This window comes from Sinocyclocheilus rhinocerous, unplaced genomic scaffold (assembly GCF_001515625.1).
Source record: "Sinocyclocheilus rhinocerous isolate Xijiao unplaced genomic scaffold, SAMN03320098_v1.1 scaffold682, whole genome shotgun sequence".
Classification (NCBI taxonomy): domain Eukaryota; kingdom Metazoa; phylum Chordata; class Actinopteri; order Cypriniformes; family Cyprinidae; genus Sinocyclocheilus; species Sinocyclocheilus rhinocerous.
In genome coordinates this window covers 2,168,205-2,188,109 of record NW_015642528.1, presented here as the reverse complement: position 1 = coordinate 2,188,109, position 19,905 = coordinate 2,168,205, and the positions used below count along the sequence as shown (strand labels likewise).

Here is a 19,905-nt window from a genome sequence, read left to right as displayed (position 1 = left end):
TGGGGCCATTCGGTAGGCAGTTCTAAAATCAATACCATTATTGAAACACTCAATACTCCTTTCCATCACTATTCAAACCTGCCTTTGAGTGTGTGCAAATTGGGCTCGGGTCACTGAAGAAATGGTGCTCACTGTTACAGCATGAAGAAAAAACTCAATATACTGAGCTAACATGCAACACATTTCAAGTCCTGTGTTCCTGATATAGTCTGCTACATGCATTTCTGTGGTGCTATGAGCTGAAACCAACGGCTGAACATGAAAGATTTTCCAGAATCCATTAGCCTGACTGTCGATACTGGACTCCAATGGCAGTCGGAGCAGGGGAGATAATAAAGGTTTAGACAGACATGAAATAAAGGGTATGAAATCGGAAGAAGGTTGAAGAGATAGTGAGTTGAAAAGGGAGCAGATGTGAGAGACTAACAGAATAAGCAAAGTGTTAATTGAAACTCTATAGTTTTAGCACTTGGCTTTTGCACCCTTGCCACCTACATACATACACATAACACACTGATTCTCTACGGAAGGGTTTAGTGGAGACCTTAAGAGAACAAGTGAATGAGACATTGAGGATGAGGAAGAAAAGGAACCAAAAGAGAGGCCGAGTCCAAATCTTCTCCCAAGAACTGAGAGTTGGACAGAGTCAGCTCTAATCCGCCAGCACTCTGACCCAGATTCTTCTGACCGCAGGATTCCTCCTCATTCCAAACTTTTACATTATTCCTCTCAAAAAACAAACTGTAAGCATTTTAAATGTAAAAGCAGACGCAGCCATTTCTGGCTTGAATGCGCAAGACTTCTGGTGTCAGTTAGCTGTACAAAAACAGTCTGTTATGCTGCTTGATGTTGGTATATTTTGTTACAATAATCATGAACACAATGGTTTGTTTTGCAAATAGTTTTACTGTATACTGTACTTTGTCATTCTTAAGTTATATACCTAATGAATCGCATGCCATTTACAGAAAATAGCTTACTTCTGTGTTGAAAAATAAAAACAAAAAACAAAAGATATTTTCAAGAACATTAGTAAACCTGTGTTGGTCACCACTGACGATTGTATGGACCAAGAAAGATATTTCTCAAAATGTTCCACAGAGTTAAAAATGTTTGCAATGACATGAGGGTGCATTTATAATTCATTTTTGGGTAATCTATTCCTTTAATTTACTGTACGTCTTAATACAAAATCAATCATGTGCGTCCAAACTTTTAACTTTATACAGACATACAGACACAATGCCGGAGACATGAAGTACATAATGTTGTGTAAGACAAAGAGTCTGAAGCTACAGACTTTGCATACTTGTACAATAAGATGCATACTGATGTACTGAAAACCATTGCGACTACCATAGCTGACGGGCAGCAAGTTTAACCCTCTATGGGACTGTGTTGCCTCCAGGCAACAAACGAATTTTGACTCACTGAACCAAAAGACAACGTCCAATTCATGAGTCTCTTCTTTATGCAGAAGGGAGGACCATATTCTAAGTAACAGAAATGCAAAAACTGACCATGAATTAAACCTTATTATTAGAATCATACTACATTATGTAGATAACTATATTCGTATTACAAAGAAGGATGTGCAATTTACTTCAGGCACGAAAACATCCATTGTTTCAATTTTATGGTTCAATGCTGCCTTAAGGAAACAAAACTATAACTAAATAAAAAGTATTTATTATAAATATAAAGGAAAAAAAACGATGTTTGATTTTTTTACTCAATGGTATAATAATACATAACAGAGAGTTAATGATTTTTTGGAAAGCAGAGCAAACAAGGGATTTTCAATAACATGATTCTACAACCACATCTGCCGAAGAGCACAAGCATGCACATAAATCCACAATAATCAAAGCTTTCTCATAGCTGGTAAAGGAAATGTCTTTTTACAGCTTTGCTTGGACAGTGTTGTTTAGTGGTAAACCACTGGGTATTGCTGGAAACAATTTGTTGCCCACAAGCTCTACAATGGCTGGATAAAATCAGGGAAGAGAGAGAATAAGAGAGAGAGCGGGAGAGAGAAAACACTGGAGTTTAAACATTTAAGCACAGACAGGCTGTGGATATATTCAAGGCTACCTGTCTGGATTTTTACATTTAGAAATAAGGAGCAACCACATCGAAGAATACAGGGTTAAAATGAGCAGTTACAGTGCCAACCATCAAGCCACGGGACCTGTATAACAAGACAGATGGAAGTACAGATGGCGATATCACAACGTAGTCTCACAGATTTAACCAATTTGAGTAGCTCAGAGTTTGGAGCTGTCCAGGGTGCTGAAATATCTTAAGTCCACTGTGCTTTACTCTGTTTCCCAATCTTCTGTCTCTCCACAGCCTCATTAGAAAGACTCAATTATGCCTTAATCAACAACAAACTAGAAATGTATTCATATTATATTCACATGATAGCTAATTATTACTATAAAAGCTACTATTATTATAATGAAGTCTTACACAAGTTTTGACAATTCTGAGGGCAATCGGCTGAGAAACTGAGAAAGGCCTAGGAGCAAGTTTATTCATAAGTAAAATCCACATTGGGTGTTTAATTAAATTCAAGACATTTGTATTATTTTTATTTTCATCTTTCAAACCTCAACAAGTATGAAATATCACCCATCAGCATTTATACAAATGTTAATGAAAAAGGCACCAGCAGCAAGAACATCTTTGAGAAATAGTACATAAGATTAAGTACTCAAATTGTGAGGAAACAGTGATTGTGATATTTAAATCCTGCAGATTTGCATTGTTTATATACACACATACACTACTGAGTCTTATGCTCACCAAGGCTGCATTTACTTGAAATACAGGTAAAAACAGCAATACTGTTAAATTACAATACAATTAAACTAAAATACAGCTATTACAGTATGCTATTTGATGCTCAGGAAAGTTTTCTTATTACAATCATTAGCACTGTTGAAAACAGTTGTGCTGCTTAATATTTTTGTGAAAACCAAGACACATGTATTCCAGGATTATTTGATAAATAATTCAAAGGTACAATTTTTAAATATTTAAAACGTATATTTATTGGGGGGGGGGCAATGTACAAAGTCTTTACCTTTACTTATGATCAATTTAATCCATGCTTCCTGAATAAAAAATACTAAATTCCTTCCAAAAAAAGCCTTTCTAAGCCTACACTTTTGAACAGTAGTGCATATTTTACTACAAAATAAATGAATAAATGTACACATTAATTGTCAAACCACAAATATTATTTAGTTTCCTTAAAAAGGAAATAAATTAGTTCAAGCCTTAATATTTTAAGTTGTAAATTCACTCCTATAGGTTCAAGAACCAAAAACTAAATCTTACAGTAACCCGCTTAAGTTTCCCCCGGGGTGTATGTACCCCTGCTGGAATCACTCTTTCACAACAATTAGTTGTGGCTTGGATCCAGCAGTTGCAGTCTCTTTCTTAATGTACATACACACATGAATCATTCATATTTGTCTTATGGTACTTAAATGTATTATTCATGATCTGTCATTTTTTGAAACATGATTTAACTGAACCAAGACTGATTTTGGCTCGCCGGCCAAATCTTGAGTCTGATACGTCAGCCGCAGCGAGGTTTAGCAGACTCTGAGCCCACCGGTTACATGCTCCAAGCGTGTGGAGCTGGGCTACAGTGGGCCGCTGGCAATGTTGCGTGCCGTCCGCTTAGCTGTGCTTGCATGCAGTCAGGCCTCTATATATAGACCCGCATAAAGACTGAGTGACTCATGCTTACCTAAAATCACAGAGCCCAGAAAAACAAAGATTACGGGAATCAGAGATAGAACATGAGAAACTGAGAAAAAGTGTAACTTGGACTGAACATCTTTGGCGCCTTCTCTACTTCTCAACTTTGCTAGCCGTGTAAAGCTGTATTAGCCCCACGCGCATAAGATGATTATACAGCTCAGCTTATAAGAACGGCTCTCTCATGATTTGGTACAGACAGTGGGCTTTGAACCGTGATCGCTTGCATCAACAGTAAGTGTCATAACACTGGACCAAGACATTGTTTTTAGGCTCACACTTTACAACAAGATTCATTCATTCTTAACATTATTTAATGCAACAGCAACAATGAGCAATACTTTTTCAGCATTTATTAATAATGTTTGTTCCTGCATACACTACCGTTCAAAAGTTTGAATCAGTAGGGTTTCTTTTTTACTTTCTATTTTTTGATGCTTTTAAGGATGCATTAAATTGGTCAAAAGTGACAGCAAAGACATTTATAATGTTACAGAAGATTTATGCTTTCAATTAATGCTGTACTTTTGAACTTTCTATTCATCAAAGAATTCTGAAAAAAAAAAGACTGTTTCCACAAAAATATAAGGAAGCACAAATGTGTTCAACTGTTTGGACTGCTTCTTGAGCATAAAGCATACTACAATGCTTACTGAATAGATTATGTGACATTGAAGACAGGAGTAATTCAGTCTTTCAGTAAAATTCAGCTTTGCCCTAAATTACATCTTAAAATATATTAAAACAGAAATTATAGCATTTAAAAGAGCATTACTGTTTTAATGTATTTTTGATCAAATAAATGCAGCCTTGGCAAGCATGAAACATCTTTTTAAAAAATCTGACAGACCCCAAACTATTATACTAATACATTTTAACATTTCAAGTTAACATTATGTCATGTATTATGAATATGAATGATTTAAAAACATAGTACATAACATTTTTATACTATTAGTAATAAAAACCATTATTAGTTCGTAATACCTACTGTAATACATTAATGTTAACAAATTGAACATTACTGTCAAAGGTGTTACTGTTTTCATTGATATTTGAAAGTTTATGCATTTATGAATTTCACTTTATTTAATTTTTCACTAATTTTAAGGTATTTTCTCACTTAAAAAGCAAAAATAGTCAACAAAGCTGTTTTGGGGATAAGGCTGGAGCCATGTCATATCCTGTCAAGGGCATCAGAATACCCTTGTTGCCCACCTCCAACAACCCATGCATCTCTCAAAAGTTCTCAAAATCAGCTATTCTTATCCATTTTTAATGATATATAATGAATTTGCATTCACAGAAGATGAAAACTGGCTCTGTGGGAGAATTGGTGACAAAAGTTCTTAGTGTGTCTGCTGACTGATGGTGCCCTGCTGTTAAAAATGTACTGTCAGAGGGACAAAGCTTTAAGCAATTCCTCTCCAGATCCAACCTCACACCCCAGTCAGCCAATGCACTCCCATTCTGCCTTTACCCTTACATTTCGTCTCTCCCCTCATACCGAGAGCCAAGACTGCTTCAGGCTCTGCCACTCTCCCCTCCCTCTCTCTCTCTCTCTCTCGTTCTCTCTTCCCTCCCTCCCGCTCACTCTGCCCTTGCTGTAGCAGACACATTGCAGTCGCAAACGCTTGCACTCACATCGACTTGCTCTCTGCATCAGAACCAACAAATCACAGACTCGCGCAGTTCAAGAATACAGAGCAAAACAAGGCATTGATTGATGGCAATAAGCGACATCAGTGGGGACTCAACCGCACGGTTATATGAAGGTTCTTCGTGCCTGTAGGTGATGGTTTCCTACTTTGAGGGCAGGGATTCCCTGGACCGTTTGCAAAAGTAAAAACAAAAGAAGCAGTGGGGAGAGAAACGAGGGGCGAGGATGCTACCCAAAATCCCTCCCTGAGGAACCTGAGAGGATGTAGAGGGAAAGGGACCCCTGGAGAGGGCAGCAGTTCTCTTGGATGGACATAAGAAGGAATTTGGAAATAAAAAAGGTTGGTATATGTTTGACTTCACTCTTTGGGTATTTAGGAGAGGTTGAGGAGGAGTGGAGACAGAGATAAGGAGATAAGGAGTTAAGACAGAGTAGAAAGACTACAAGAGTTCAGGTTGGCTTAGAGAGAAAAAAATAAAGAGGGAATCATGCAGTGAAATTGAGTGTATAGACTTCTAGTCCATCTAGACAAGAGTGTGCACACACATACACACATATTTGGCTCAGTCAGACCCACAGGGTCTGCTTGAAAGCAGGTCTAATTGGATTATTTGCTTTAATGTGCCAGTTTACAGGAAGAATCAATTAATTTAAGATTCTCAATAGTGTAAGACGCCGACATCAGCAAACAGACATGAACGATACACAGCATGATTTCCACTTAAAGATGTGGCATCTGAGCTAAAGGTCTATGCAAGAGAAATGAGAGAACAAAAAGAGGCTGATAAAAAAGGAATGTGAGCTTTTAATAGTAGTTAAATATTTATTAAGATGGATTTTTGTTTCTTTTGGCAGTTCACTCCGAGATGAAATGGATTGGAAGCCACTTGCTACTGGAAGCACCTTTGCAAATAAAAGATGATTTGAATAAAACAAGCTTTCACTGGATTCTGACTTTAATAATGCTGTGAAATAAAAGAGAATTTTGGATGAAACAGGAAACAATGAAAATCAAGAAAAAAACAACCCAGACATAACCAATTCCATTTAACCGAGGTTCACTAAGGATTATGGAAACGGGGCAGTGACTCATGGCGAAGAAAAGAACGGCAAGGCAGTGAGGATGTGACTGTCAGTAAGTCATCCATTTGACCACAGATCAAATTCACATCATTAGGATTTTCGGCGATTCACTATGAGGAACAAATCGACCCTTAGCACACCTGAATATTTTCACAGTGTTTCCCTCTGGATTTTGATCTGAAGCAATGATGGGACTAGCTGGGCAGTTTGTCTATAAAAGAACCGAAAGGATTGGAAACCATTTTAAATCTTAATGAAACAGACACAACAGGTATGAAAAATGACAGTAATTTTTCTCCTTTCCCTCCATGCACAAAATATTTTACTGCTGGCAGGTAGAAAGAAGCCCATGAGGTTTGTCAATTGTTTGCAGGATATTTACAGTGTGTAATTCCAGATTCAGAACAATGAATATGAATTCGACGGTGTATTCATTCTTTATAGCAAATTTGCACACATACAGCTTTGAGCCAATTGCACATGGTTATTTATAGGATATAACTCTACTCCCTACGCTGCCCCATCTTATCTCTTCATCTTTCCCTTTCTCACTTGCACACACACTCTCTTGTTTTAAAACTGCTTTGCGAGAGTGATACTGGAGCCATTATGTAAGACTGAAATGAACTGGCCAAAATCACAAACAACAAATTGAATCATCAGCATAACATTGCAGCATTTGTTGACGGCGACTGATGGACTAATTCAACCAAGTCAAGCATTTGCAAATGTTTAAGGACAATTGTGCATTGGATATCACAGGGTTTCGGTCTTGTGAAATCAATTAAAATTCAGTTACACACTCGTTGCAGCTCGTGTCGCTCCCTACTGTCGTTGCACTGATTGTTTGGAGCAGTTCTATCCATGTGTGCGACACACACAGACAGTTATGTATCAGGTTAATGGAGTAATCAGACCCCTGTAGGAGAGCAGGGAGCAGCAGGGAGGAGAACAAACAGAAGGACATAAGACTTGGGTAAATAGATACACTTTGTCTGCACACACAGCCACAACAACAGCCACATAATCTCACATCTGCGATGAGAAGACAGCCAAGGCATTCATCACTTAGAATGTGACTGATCATCTTGTGGCTTGTCCCTGGCAGCTAAATCGAGTCTCTCTTTCGCTCACAAACCAGGGGAAAAGTTTAAAGTTCTTGCTGCACTTGCTGTGCTCATGATAAATGCCTTGAAATCTAAACAACTGACAAAGGATTCCAGGTACACCGTTAATTTGAAGCAATGGACACTGGTAGATTGGCTTACGATAAGCTCCTCTTTGATACACTGTAAAATGAAGTGAGCTTTTACTGGATGAATGACTAGGCATAACACCAAGTCTCAGTGGCAATTAATGGATAACCGCATTTGGGCAGGGGATTAGTGAATGGACTAGCAGGCTTAGGACTGAGGGAGACAGAGAGTGCTCAACTTCTTCCAGTTCTGAGTTGAAGCCTCTAATGTTTGTTCTCTTTACACAGGTCTGTGGACAACCTGGTTACCATGCCACGCACAGAACCAGGGAGTCCATCTAGAGGAACCAATCTGTTGCAAGAACAGGAGAGCTTGAAATGGATCCAACCTAGGAGATATCCTGCTTCATCTATCCCTGTCAGCACAACAAGTGTCCGCCCCTGTCCCATGCTACAGTCAACAATTTTCTGGCTGGGTCTCCTCAGCTCCATACTGCTGCGGAGTGGACAAGGTGTGTTGGCAGGGGAGACATGGGGCATGGTGTCCATCTGCCCCATCCATTGCGTGTGTCGGAACTTATCAGAGTCTCTGAGCACACTGTGTGTGAATAAAGGTCTTCTTTTTGTGCCACCAAACATTGATCGCCGCACTGTGGAGCTGCGTCTTGCTGACAACTACATCCTGGAAGTGGGAGGTGCAGACTTTGCCAATATGACAGGACTAGTTGACCTGACATTGTCACGCAACACCATACATGCTCTGAAACCACTGGCCTTTGTTGATCTGGAGAGTTTGCGTTCGCTTCACCTGGACACCAACCGTCTCACAGTGGTGGGGCCTCAGGATCTGACAGGTCTTATTAACCTTCAGCATCTCATCATCAACAACAATCAGCTCACAGATGTTTCGGAGGACGCTTTTGATGACTTCCTGCTAACTCTGGAGGATCTGGATCTTTCCTACAATAACCTTCGCAGGGTTCCTTGGGAATCTATTCAGAATATGGCTAGCCTGCACACCTTAAATCTAGATCACAATCTAATAGACCAGATTGCTGAGGGTTCTTTCAGTGAGCTCTATAAACTGTCCCGACTGGATATGACCTCGAACAGACTGCAGACTCTTCCTCCTGATCCACTGTTTTCCAGATCCCAGATTGGGGTTGTCAGTCCAACACCGTACAATTCAATCATCAGCCTTAACTTTGGGGGGAATCCGCTGCACTGCAACTGTGAGCTGTTGTGGCTACGACGACTGACTCGGGAAGATGACATGGAGACGTGTGCCACACCTACTCATCTGGCGGGTCGATACTTCTGGTCCATTCCAGAGGAAGAGTTCACATGTGAGCCTCCACTGATCACCCGTAATACCAACAAGCTGTGGGTGTTGGAGGGCCAAAGAGCCACACTTAAATGTCGAGCCATTGGTGACCCTGAGCCAGTCATTCATTGGGTGTCACCAGATGACCGTATTGTGGCCAACTCTAGTCGCATTCGCTCATACTATAATGGCACACTGGATTTTTTGGTGACCCGTGCTAGAGATGATGGCACCTATACATGCATTGCCATCAATGCTGCAGGGGAATCCACAGCTCTGGTAGACTTGAAGATCATCCCTCTTCCTCATAGAGGGAATGGTACAATAACTCTCATCAACCACAGAGACCCTGGATCCTCTGATATTAGTAGTGGCCGTGGAGGGGTTGAAGGGGCAGGGACTGGTGCAGTGACTGTACGGAATGCCACTGGAGGCAAGGGAGATACTGGAGAAAGAGGAAGTGGAAGCAGTAATGGAGGAACAGAAACCCTGGTAGGAGTTCTAGGTGTGACATCCAATTCAGCACAGATTCGCTGGAAAATGGGTCGATCTTCAATGCCTTTCTTAGTGTGGATGTATCAGATCCAGTACAACAGCACAGCTGATGACGCACTTATTTACAGGTAAGGATATCTTGTTTCTGTATTGTTGCAGCACTTTTGACAAAAAAAGAGAAGAGAAAATGATGTCTTGGTTTTTAGTGTTTGGTTTTCATGCGTTTCAAGTGAATGCATGTAAACATCCTTGGTGCTCATGTTCATGGATTTTAGGCTTCAGATATTGATGGAAGGATAAGGCCAAAGGAAACAGACATACCCCAAAGCGGATAGAAGATTCAAGTTGAGCCATGAGGCTAAAAGAGATACAGGCAGCTATTTATAGCCAGGGAGGGGTAAAGAAAGCAGAGCAATGGAGTGAGAGGACCTGCTGACTCTGGGGAAAACAGGATGGACCCTTTAAAAGGGCAAAACCTACACATTTGAAGATGGTGTCACAAAGAATCAGGAAGAGTGAAATGGATCTAAATGTAGAGAGAAGGGGGACAGAGAGATGGGGCAGGTCACAAGGGAAGGGCTGTAGGAGTTGCTTACACCAACTCTTCTTAGACAGGTGGAAGAAGTCAGTAGTGGTTGACTTGGTTCTTTTACACACTAACAACGAATAAGAAAACTATTTATTTGGCTGCTAATTTAACAATATCTAAATCAAAAGAAAGTTTCTCTGTACAAACAGTACCTACACAAAGATGCCACCTGGCTTTTTATCATCTTTCAAGTCTGATGGTTCGTCAGCTTGTGTTCTCTCATGGGATAGTGAAGTGTCCACTGTTTGCACACTTCAGAATCTCAGCAGATGCAGTACATCATCTGGGTATTGTTCAACTACTGATCATGAATACGGATACTTTTTGCATATTGTGCAGTAGTATTTGGATGCACAAACAACATAGTTTGCATGCAAATATCCTATTACAGACATGAAAACAGAAATTCCTTCATGGTAGCCTTTATTTTACGATTTGATTTGCTTATTTCACTCTTCCTTTTCATTACCTTTTCCTTACCCTTTACAACCTTACTAGAGGCTCTTCAACTCAATAACATTGAAGAGAGCTGCAACATTCAATGCACATGCACAGAATAACCAATTCTTGCATGGTAAGGACATACATTGAGAGGCTTAACAAAAGAAAGGAGCAGTGAGATCAATAATAAATTGGGATCAATAATAAATGGTGAAGGTGAGGGGCATGTTTGGATGACAAGGAGAGAAATATATATATATATATAGATACAGGAGGATGGGCCGAAGAGAGGGGGATGAGGGTAGCAGAAGTAGCAGCAGTTGCTGAGTGATGGCAGGCAGAGAAGTACATGAGTGGGAGGCCAGGCATCTTCATAATGGACCTGTTACTACAGCTATTCCCATCAACATGCAGGAATCTGTAAGAGTAAACACAATAAGCTACTCTAGGCCAGAAGACAGACATTAATGCACATTGACTGGCCACCTTGAGTGCATTGCTAAACTAGAGAGATTTTCCTAGATATTTTTCCACATTCAAGAGACACTCCACATTCAATACAAGTTAAACTCTATTGACAGCATTTGTGGCATAATGTCAATAACCACAGAAAACAATTTTGTTTCTCAGTTTGTTTTTTTATCAAATCATTCATTTTCAATATCACTGGCCAACACAATTCATAAAGAAACAACTAAGACTTCATTAACATCAGATCATTAAGACATGTTTCCTGTAAGGCTTGTAATTCAAATCATCCATAAGAATTTGAAATTTAATATGCAGATAAGCATGCAAATGTCTCATTGATATGCAGTGACACACTGAGCTCAAAAATAAGAGAAGTCTACATGAATGTGAATTCAAATGTCTTTTATTCCTTACAGTGCAGCACGTATTCAATAACACCACAGTTCTTTTTACTGAGGTGGAGACTCAAGGAAAGATAAATTAATTAATGAATACAATTGACGAATCTCAACAAAATATTCTTGAATCTGAAAAGAAAGGAGGCAAATAGCTTATTGAAACTAGTGCAAAGGAGACTGAAAATTATTCAAGGTCCTTCTGCTGTAACCGCCAATTACCTCTCAAAGTAAAGTGAATTTAAGGACTTGAATCAGGTGTAGCCATCCAAAGCATTTTCATTACAGACATACAGTATATACCAAGCAGCCAAAGCAAATGCACTGGACACAGTCAATGAAGTCTATTAAAGAGTACTGTACGGACACTGTTTCTGCCAGAGATGGCAGATTGTAAAGACTAGTGTGGGCAGGAGTCCTTCAGGCAAGAAGCATGTCGGCACCCTTTTAGCTTTAATGTAAAAATGCTTCACCGCTTGTCAGACTGCCGCATCCACAACATCTGTAGCTTATTCTTAATTTGCTCATTTCTAGAATCCCCTTCATTGCAGGGTATTGATTTAAGCCATTTTCACTACAAAACGTTGTTGTGCTTAATGTATTTCTGTCAGGATATTTTCTTTGATATGATGTTTAATTTCTCATAAATGTTCTCTTCTTTTTCTATTTGGTATCAGAATTCTGCCTCCAACCAATAATAGTTTCCTGCTGAAAAACTTGGTGTCAGGAGCAGACTACAGCCTGTGCGTCTTGGCCATATTCGATGATGGCATCTCCTCCTTGGCTACTACAAAGGTACTGGGCTGCATCCAGTTCAGCACTAAAGAGGATTATGCAGAATGTCGTTCTCTGCACGCTCACTTCCTGGGCGGCACGTTGACAGTGATGGTGGGTGGCGTGGTGGTAGTAACCCTTCTGGTCTTCACTGTGGCCATGATGGTGCGCCATCGCGTCTGCGGAGAGTGTCGGGACGATGCCAACAGGCCGGGCAAGTTCTTTCCAGCCAAAGGGGTGGATGTTTACGCCCAGACGAACGGAAACAACAGTATGATGATGGTGGCGTTGCCAAATGGACTCTTGGCCCAAAGAACAAATGACAAACACAAGCCCAGCTCTCTCCCGAAACCTAAACAGAGCCCGGAGCCACACCATGGCACACGCGATAGGGGAGACGGGGTAGTGAGGGAAAAATGTTTTAGTCCTCTCACACCAGAAAGTGAGAGATTGACACTCTATTACTCCCCAAGTAACACACTGCCAATGCCGACACAAAAGCGAGCAGGTAGGCTCAAGTTGAGGAAGTCTCTGGAGAAAGACAGAGACGTGGACAGACAAGTCTTGGCCTCGCTTGCATTGGCACAAGATGGAGATGACGGAAGGGAAGGAGGCTCAGACGTGAAGCAAGCACTCAAGACCAAGCGTAGCTGCTCTTTTGACGTGGGTGAAATCACCACCACCACGTGTTACAGCTACGCCAAGCGTCTGAGCGTCATCTGGACCCGACGTAGCCAGTCCCTACATGGCATGCTTGTCCACTGTGCCTCCACCACCAGCACGTCCAGCACGGGTAGCAGCGAGCAGTACGGACACGGCCTAACGCAGAACTATCTACATGCCTTTGCTTCCAACAACTTCTCCAACTCCAACTCCAACTCAACTTCAAACTCAAACAGTAGCATGACCGTCAATCCAAGAGACCTGGAGGAAAGTGTGGTGTAGATAGTGAAAAAAAGACTCCACATTTGTGGGGGGTGACATTTAGGAAAGGCTGATACGAACAAATGAGGTAACTATAAAAATTTGATGAAAACAAATTATCAGGGGAGGACAGGATTGATGAGAATAATGCTCCTGACACAAAGGATTGGCTATTATTTGATGACCGCCATTATTTCGAAACTACAACAAGGCTCAAAATCAAATTATGTGAAGACAAAGAATGACAAGTAGGATTTGAAGAAATATGAATTCAAGGACAGGCTTGTTTTTTTACGACAGGACCAAGGCATGGGGGATTACAACCTAAAGCATCTGTTTCAAAAAGATTAATTAACCAATTAATAAATTATTGAATAAATCAGCCGCTACTTTATGCAGAAGAAACACTACTCGAATGCTAATGAGGAGCTGAACTAAAGGGGTAAATATCACAAAAAAAAACAAACATTCAAACCCAAAGAGGGAATGCATTATCTGTCGAAATTCACTGCTGCGAAGAAGCACAACATGTCTGGGGGCCCTCTAATGAGGGAAAGTATATAAATATGCTGTAATGTTTCTTTCCCCATTTTTTATTTTTTTGGTGGATATGTTTTTCAATGAATTGAAAAGATGAAAGGGGGACTCATAGAACACTTCAACACAACACACTGCTGTTTAAAACGGGGAAACCATTTGTTCAAATGTCATTCAACAGTGGTCTGAATAGTCATAATTGTTCTTGTCTGATCAGCCTTTTTCCAGATTCCAAAAGAATAAAAAGCTGTTCTGTAAAAATGATATTCCGTATTGTGGAATGAAGCTGTAATGAAGCTCTAATTGAGATCAATCTGATATAATAGCTCCAAGGTTAATTGCTTAAGAGAATCTGGAATAAAAAGCCATATGGCACATAATGCTTTGAACCAAAAACTAGAGCGCTGCAGTTAACTGGCAGCATGGCATATACAGGTATCGCGATACATATTGATATTGAATTATTGTCCAGCCCTAATACAGGCCTAAAAAAAACTGATTAAAATGTCAGATAATATAATCAGCTTAATGTCTCTACTGTACTAATTCTAGCTCAGCTAACTTAACTGGAGATTTAATTGCAGATAATTAGCAACAACAACAACAACAAGGTCTGTTCATCTGCAAGACCTCAAAATAAGTAACGTGTTATATGAGCTAAGGCTTCAAGATGAAGCTTGCTATTTCCAGTTATGTTTCTTCATTTCTTTTGTGTCAAGCCCACTAAAGACCATTTTTATATAACAGCCGACAGAAGAGGAGGAGAAAAACAGGACGGAGATGGAAGGAAAAAGGTAGGGGTGAAGGTGTGGACCAGAAAAAGAGGACAGTGGCGCAGTTGGGGGAGGTTTCCTGTCTGCCTGGTCAGTGTGTTATGCTAAGCTCTTTGTTACAATGTATATCGCAAATGGTCTTTGAAGCTCAGGTTGTAGCCAAGATTTAATGATATGGAGAAATAATGTGTATGTGTATCATTTTTTTTTTATCAATACATGATTTCTTTTATAAAACCTAGTGAGCAGAATACTTAAGAGTGCTCAGTAAGGTGCATTTATTTGATGAAAAATAGAGTAAAAACAGTAATATTGTGAAATATTATTACAATTTATAATAATTGTTATTTGTTAGTATTTTAATGTACTCTAATGGCAAAGCTGAATTTTCAGCATCATTACTCCAGTCTTCAGTGTCACATGATCCTTCAGAAATTAACCTAATATGCTGATTTGGTGCTCAAGAAACATTTTTTATCATCATCAACGTTAAAAACAATTGTGCTGCACAATATTTTTTGTAGAAACTGTGCACTACCATTCAAAAGCTTGGGGTAAGATACATTAAAAAAAGACAGGAAAGGCATTTATAAAATATTTCTATTTCAAATAAATGCTCTTCTTTCAAACTTTCTATTCATCAAAGTATCCTGAAAATATGTATTACAGTTTCCACAAATATATTAAGCAACAAAAACTGCTTTTAACATTGAAAATAATAAGAACCTGACAATTCTGGCTGCTGAAAATTACCTGTTAAAATATATTAAAATAGAAAACAATTATTTTACATGCTAATATTTTTACTATATTTCTTATCAAAAAAATGCAGCCTTGGTGAGCATAGAGACTTTTTTCAAAAACATTAATATAAACAATTTTAGTACTTCACTTTGGCCAAATCTTAAATCTGGCACCTGTAGCAGAATCGGTTGGGAACCACTGGTCTAGCTTGTTTTCCAGCCTGGCCAAGATGAGGTTTAGCTGGGTGACCAGCCGTTCTCCCAGCCAGACCAGCTAAGACCAGCTTAGGCTGGTTTAAGTGGATTTTTCTAGTAGGGTCTATAAAGACAGTAGCTCACTAGAGCTTGGAACAGAGCTACACAGACTATGCTGAGGTCCTGCCTCATTTAAAAAAGGTGTGGGGGGTGAAAGAAAAAAGGACGAAAAAGTGATTGTCCTAAGACCTAGCAGACTGCAAAAACTACCGGAAAAAAGCACGGCTTCACACAGATTTGATATCTCGTTCCAGTCAGGAACAGCATGTACTAATCGCATGGTCTCATTTTTACGGGCGCTTTTGTTGTCAGAGTGTGATGTCTAAAATCATGAGCATGCTTTTTATTTCCAAAGCACCCCTAGAGTGCATAAATGTCTTTACACACTCCACGAAGAGCACAAAACTCCGACTGCACGGGAGACAAGTGTGGGCAGCACAGGGAGGAGGAGGAGGAGATGATGGAACGGTTCCTTATGATTGCTACAGGCGACATTCTGCCCTCTTTTACCCAGTTAAAACCTTCTGATTGGCACATAGGTGGTTAGCTGATCACATGCATGCAGGAGCAGTGATGCAGACAGAGCTGGCCTGTTCTCTCTCTGGCTGTGATGACTCCACTGCAGCTGCAGCCGCTGAGCTTTACCGCCTTTCCCTCTCTCTCCTGTGAGTCTTGACAAGACGATAGCTAGTGCAATGTACAAAATACGCAGCCTAAGCAACTTTAGTCCTTTGAGAGTCAAACTCTAACTTACTTTATTATGGGCATTCACAATAGGGCTGCACAATATATCGTTTCAGCATCGGTATCGCGACAGGATGTGCGATGTTTACTGATCGTCATATTTATACTGATCGTTTTCTTTGCTCACACACAGACACCGTGACTACACAGGACGCGACAGCTAAAGTCTGTCTACACTGGACGTGACAAAGCGACCTTTGAAAATCATTTGAACTTTGTGTCAGGACGTCATAAATAGAACGAACATCAGTTTACTGTCTGGGATTTGTCGTGTCATGCCGGGCTGCATCCAGTGCAGACAGCATCACTGATTATAATGGGTAGGGCTGGGTATCGTTCAAAAAATACTGATACCCACCCGCCATAAAACATGAAGAAGAAGAAGAAGAGTAATGTTCGCGCTGCGCTGTTGTAACTGAGCAGCGCCGCGCTGTCAGTTCGGTGGCGCTAGAAAACACGTCCTCTATGCGCTGTCGAGTCGGTCGCGGAACACTTGAATACCGCGCCATTTCGTCCCACATTTGGGTTGTTTGGCTTCCCATACTTATTGGCTCACTGACGCTGATGAGATTAACCCCTTAGGTATCGAAATTTGGTACCGAACGACAAGACGTTTTTCGATACTCGATGGTATCGAGGCAATTCGGTCGGTGCCTAAAAAGTATCGAACTCGATACCCAGCCCTAATAATGGGTTCATAGTATTTTGTTGCGTCACGCCGCTCGCGTCCAGTGTAGACACAGTGAGAGCCACGCAGATGCAGGTGAACACTGAATTCCGTTCACTTTCGCGTCTATTTGTGCCTAAAATGACACACGCGCGAAATTATGTCAAAATGCATGTCTCTGCTAGTATCCTTGTAAACACAGTTGCTAATGGCTTAGGTGAAGGTAAACAATTGAGAAAGAAAATGGATGTGTAACAGTATATTGGTTCACAGCAGTTTAATGTTCCTGCTTTCTGTCATGAATGTTAATCAAACAATAATACACAGAGAAAAATCACTTTTGTAGCTTTAACACAGATTTATTAGATTTAATTTATACAGTGAAGACTATGCAGTGTTATTTTACATTTGATTATTCAATTTCTGTACCTGAATACTGTTAAACTTACCTGAAAAATATAAAGCACTGTTTATTTCATTTGTACCTTTGTTCTATTATATTTGTCTATGCTTGTAATTTGTTTATTTTCTATGCTGATTTACTCACCTAAAAAAAATCACCCCAATCATTGATTTTTTTCCCCCCCAAATAAAAAAAAAGCAGTTAATCGGGACAGCTTTCAATTTATTGATTTACATTTATTAATTTAGCAGATTTGTTTTATACGAAGTGACTTACAGTGCATTTAACAACACATTTTTTGTAACAGCACGCACATTCAATGGTCTTATTGCATGACTCCCAAAAAAAAAAAAAAAATGTGTAAGATAATTCATCAAAATGAAATGACTTGCTCTAATAAAATTTTAGTTGGTAACTCAAATTTAAAAGAGAAAAGAAAAATGACAGCAAAAATAAATCGCATTATTGAAGTAAAATGATTGCTAACGCCATTTCAGGTTGACCCAAACACTTTAAAACCCAGTGAGTTAGGAATAGGATAACGTTTAATTGAGAACAGGCATCTGTATACTGCATCTAACGTCAGTGATTATGATGGTTTCTATTTGATTTCGATGCTCGCAGTGCTCTCATAATGATATAAAGACCTCTTATATGCCAAAAGATCAAGGCAAATTTGATTGTTCATGTCATGACCCCTTTAAAAAAAAACATCTCTATTAAGTGCAATGAACTTTTAGTATTGTGTGTGAAATTAAATGGCTTAATTTAGTAATTTTCACTGATACGTTTTACAATTAAGTACTGCGTAAAAAAGGAAACCTGAGCAAATCCTCATATACAAAAAGAAAAAAAAAATTATTTAATATTCTGTTTTACTAAAACTGGTTGCTAAATGTATTTTCATGTTTACCCAAAATGCTGCACAATTAAAATATAAATTAAACAATTAATTAAAAAAATGCAATTTCAAAAATGCTGAATATTATTTTTTTACAAAAAATAAAAATGGTTGCTGATGCCATTTCATTTAGACAAAAACAAGAAAACTTAAGCAAGTCCTCACATTCAAAGGAGACAAAATGAAAGCACATTTTTTAAAAATGCTTGCTATTTGGTTGCAAAAATTGGTTGCTAATGTAATTGTTTACCCAAAATGATGCACAATTTAAAAACAAAAATCTACAACATAATCAAGTAAAACTTTGAGCAAATCAAAAAGAAAAAGATAAAATGAAAGTAAAATAAGAAAAAAAATATGCTGAATGTTCTGTTCCATAAAAGTACAGCAATAACTACGTAAATAAAACCGTTGCTAATGTTGCTTGATAATGTTAGGAAAAAGTACCAGCTCACAGCAAGTTCTGTGCTCAAAAATAGACAAATGATTGAATCTCAAGTGTACAGTATGTATGTTCCTCTGATTCTCCCCTGCTGTCAGGGCTCTCTTCTCAGAATCCTAACACCAAGCACAAAGCCTGCATTTTGACTTGCTCACCTCTCTCTTCGCCTGCAGGTCATGATGTTCCTGTTTTTCCGTCAATTTAAGCAGGGCGGAGAAGTGTGAGAGGAAAAGGGGACAAAAGAGACACAGCTTTCAGAAGAGCACCACCTCCGTGACTTTTCAACCACTTCTTCTCTTATACCCCCTGCCAGCAAAGAAATACCCAGTAACCTCTGCCTGCTCTCTCCTTCATTTCCTCCTCTCCCAATCTTTAAGGCCCACCACTCTTCCCATAGGGACAGGGCGAGTGTGGGAGTCTGACAGGAACTTTTCAGTTGGAGGTTCGAGCTGTCAGCTCCCTCGGCCCTCCCGGGTTCCCCCAGGGTGCATTCGCTCTCACTGTAAGTAACTCTCTCTTCATCAGTAGCAAGATTTCTCATTCATAATAGGCCTCAGCTGCCAGTGCCGCTAGCCAGGACTTTGAAAAAGCATTAACTAATATCTCTTAGGTTGTGAGGGGTCTGTGTTCTATTCACGCAGGCTCTTTGCTCATCAACCTTTGATTCTGTTCTCCTGTGAGCGCCTCCTTTATGTTTCATGGAGTCGAGTGGGAGACTGAACGTGCCGCAGATTTTTAGATCCTGGTGTATACATACTCTCAACTAGTCCCAAGGACTTGTAATTCACGTGGCATCTCAAGCTGTGCACCTTTGCTTTTGTATCTAGCTCATATACTGGTCTCGCTTTCCTATAATCCACAATAACATGCATTCTGGATTCTTTAGACACAGAGAAGGAAAACCTCTTCTCATGGTTCATCTTTGTGGGGGTTCAGATGAGCTTGTGCACAACAAATCTCATTTATTAAGCAGTAATTACAAAAATATCTCAACACATTTCAAATAAGATACATTTACTTGAAAAGGAAATTGTGTACGATATTAAGATATACTTATAGTACCGTTCAAAAGTTTGGGGTTGGTAAGATTTTTTAAATATTTTTGAAAAGTCTCATGCTCAATGGGGCTGCATTTATTTTATATTTATAATATTGTGGAATATTACTACAATATACTACAGTGTTTTCATAATATATTTGTGTACTGTGTATATTTATCTATATATAAATACACACACATACATGTATATATTTTAAGAAATACTTAAATATAAGTGTGTGTGTGTATATATATATATATATATATATATATATA

At 39.4% G+C, this 19,905-nt stretch overlaps 2 protein-coding genes across 3 annotated transcripts in view; one reads left to right on the top strand and one right to left on the bottom strand.

Annotated features, from left to right (window-relative positions):
- Positions 1-19,905, bottom strand: part of LOC107756168 (pyruvate carboxylase, mitochondrial-like) — a 141,350-nt gene that overhangs the window by 25,309 nt on the left and 96,136 nt on the right. The window lies entirely within an intron of this gene.
- LOC107756167 (leucine-rich repeat and fibronectin type-III domain-containing protein 4-like) lies at positions 5,380-13,397 on the top strand. 2 transcript variants are annotated; one of them, XM_016573184.1, is made up of 4 exons: positions 5,380-5,774; positions 6,290-6,788; positions 8,001-9,659; positions 12,105-13,397. In XM_016573184.1, exons 3-4 carry the CDS (start codon positions 8,023-8,025, stop codon positions 13,144-13,146), a joined length of 2,679 nt encoding a protein of 892 aa, XP_016428670.1. In that variant the 5' UTR covers positions 5,380-5,774; positions 6,290-6,788; positions 8,001-8,022; the 3' UTR covers positions 13,147-13,397. The 2 variants fall into 2 exon arrangements, with proteins under 2 accessions (XP_016428670.1, XP_016428671.1); XM_016573185.1 differs by lacking the exon at positions 6,290-6,788.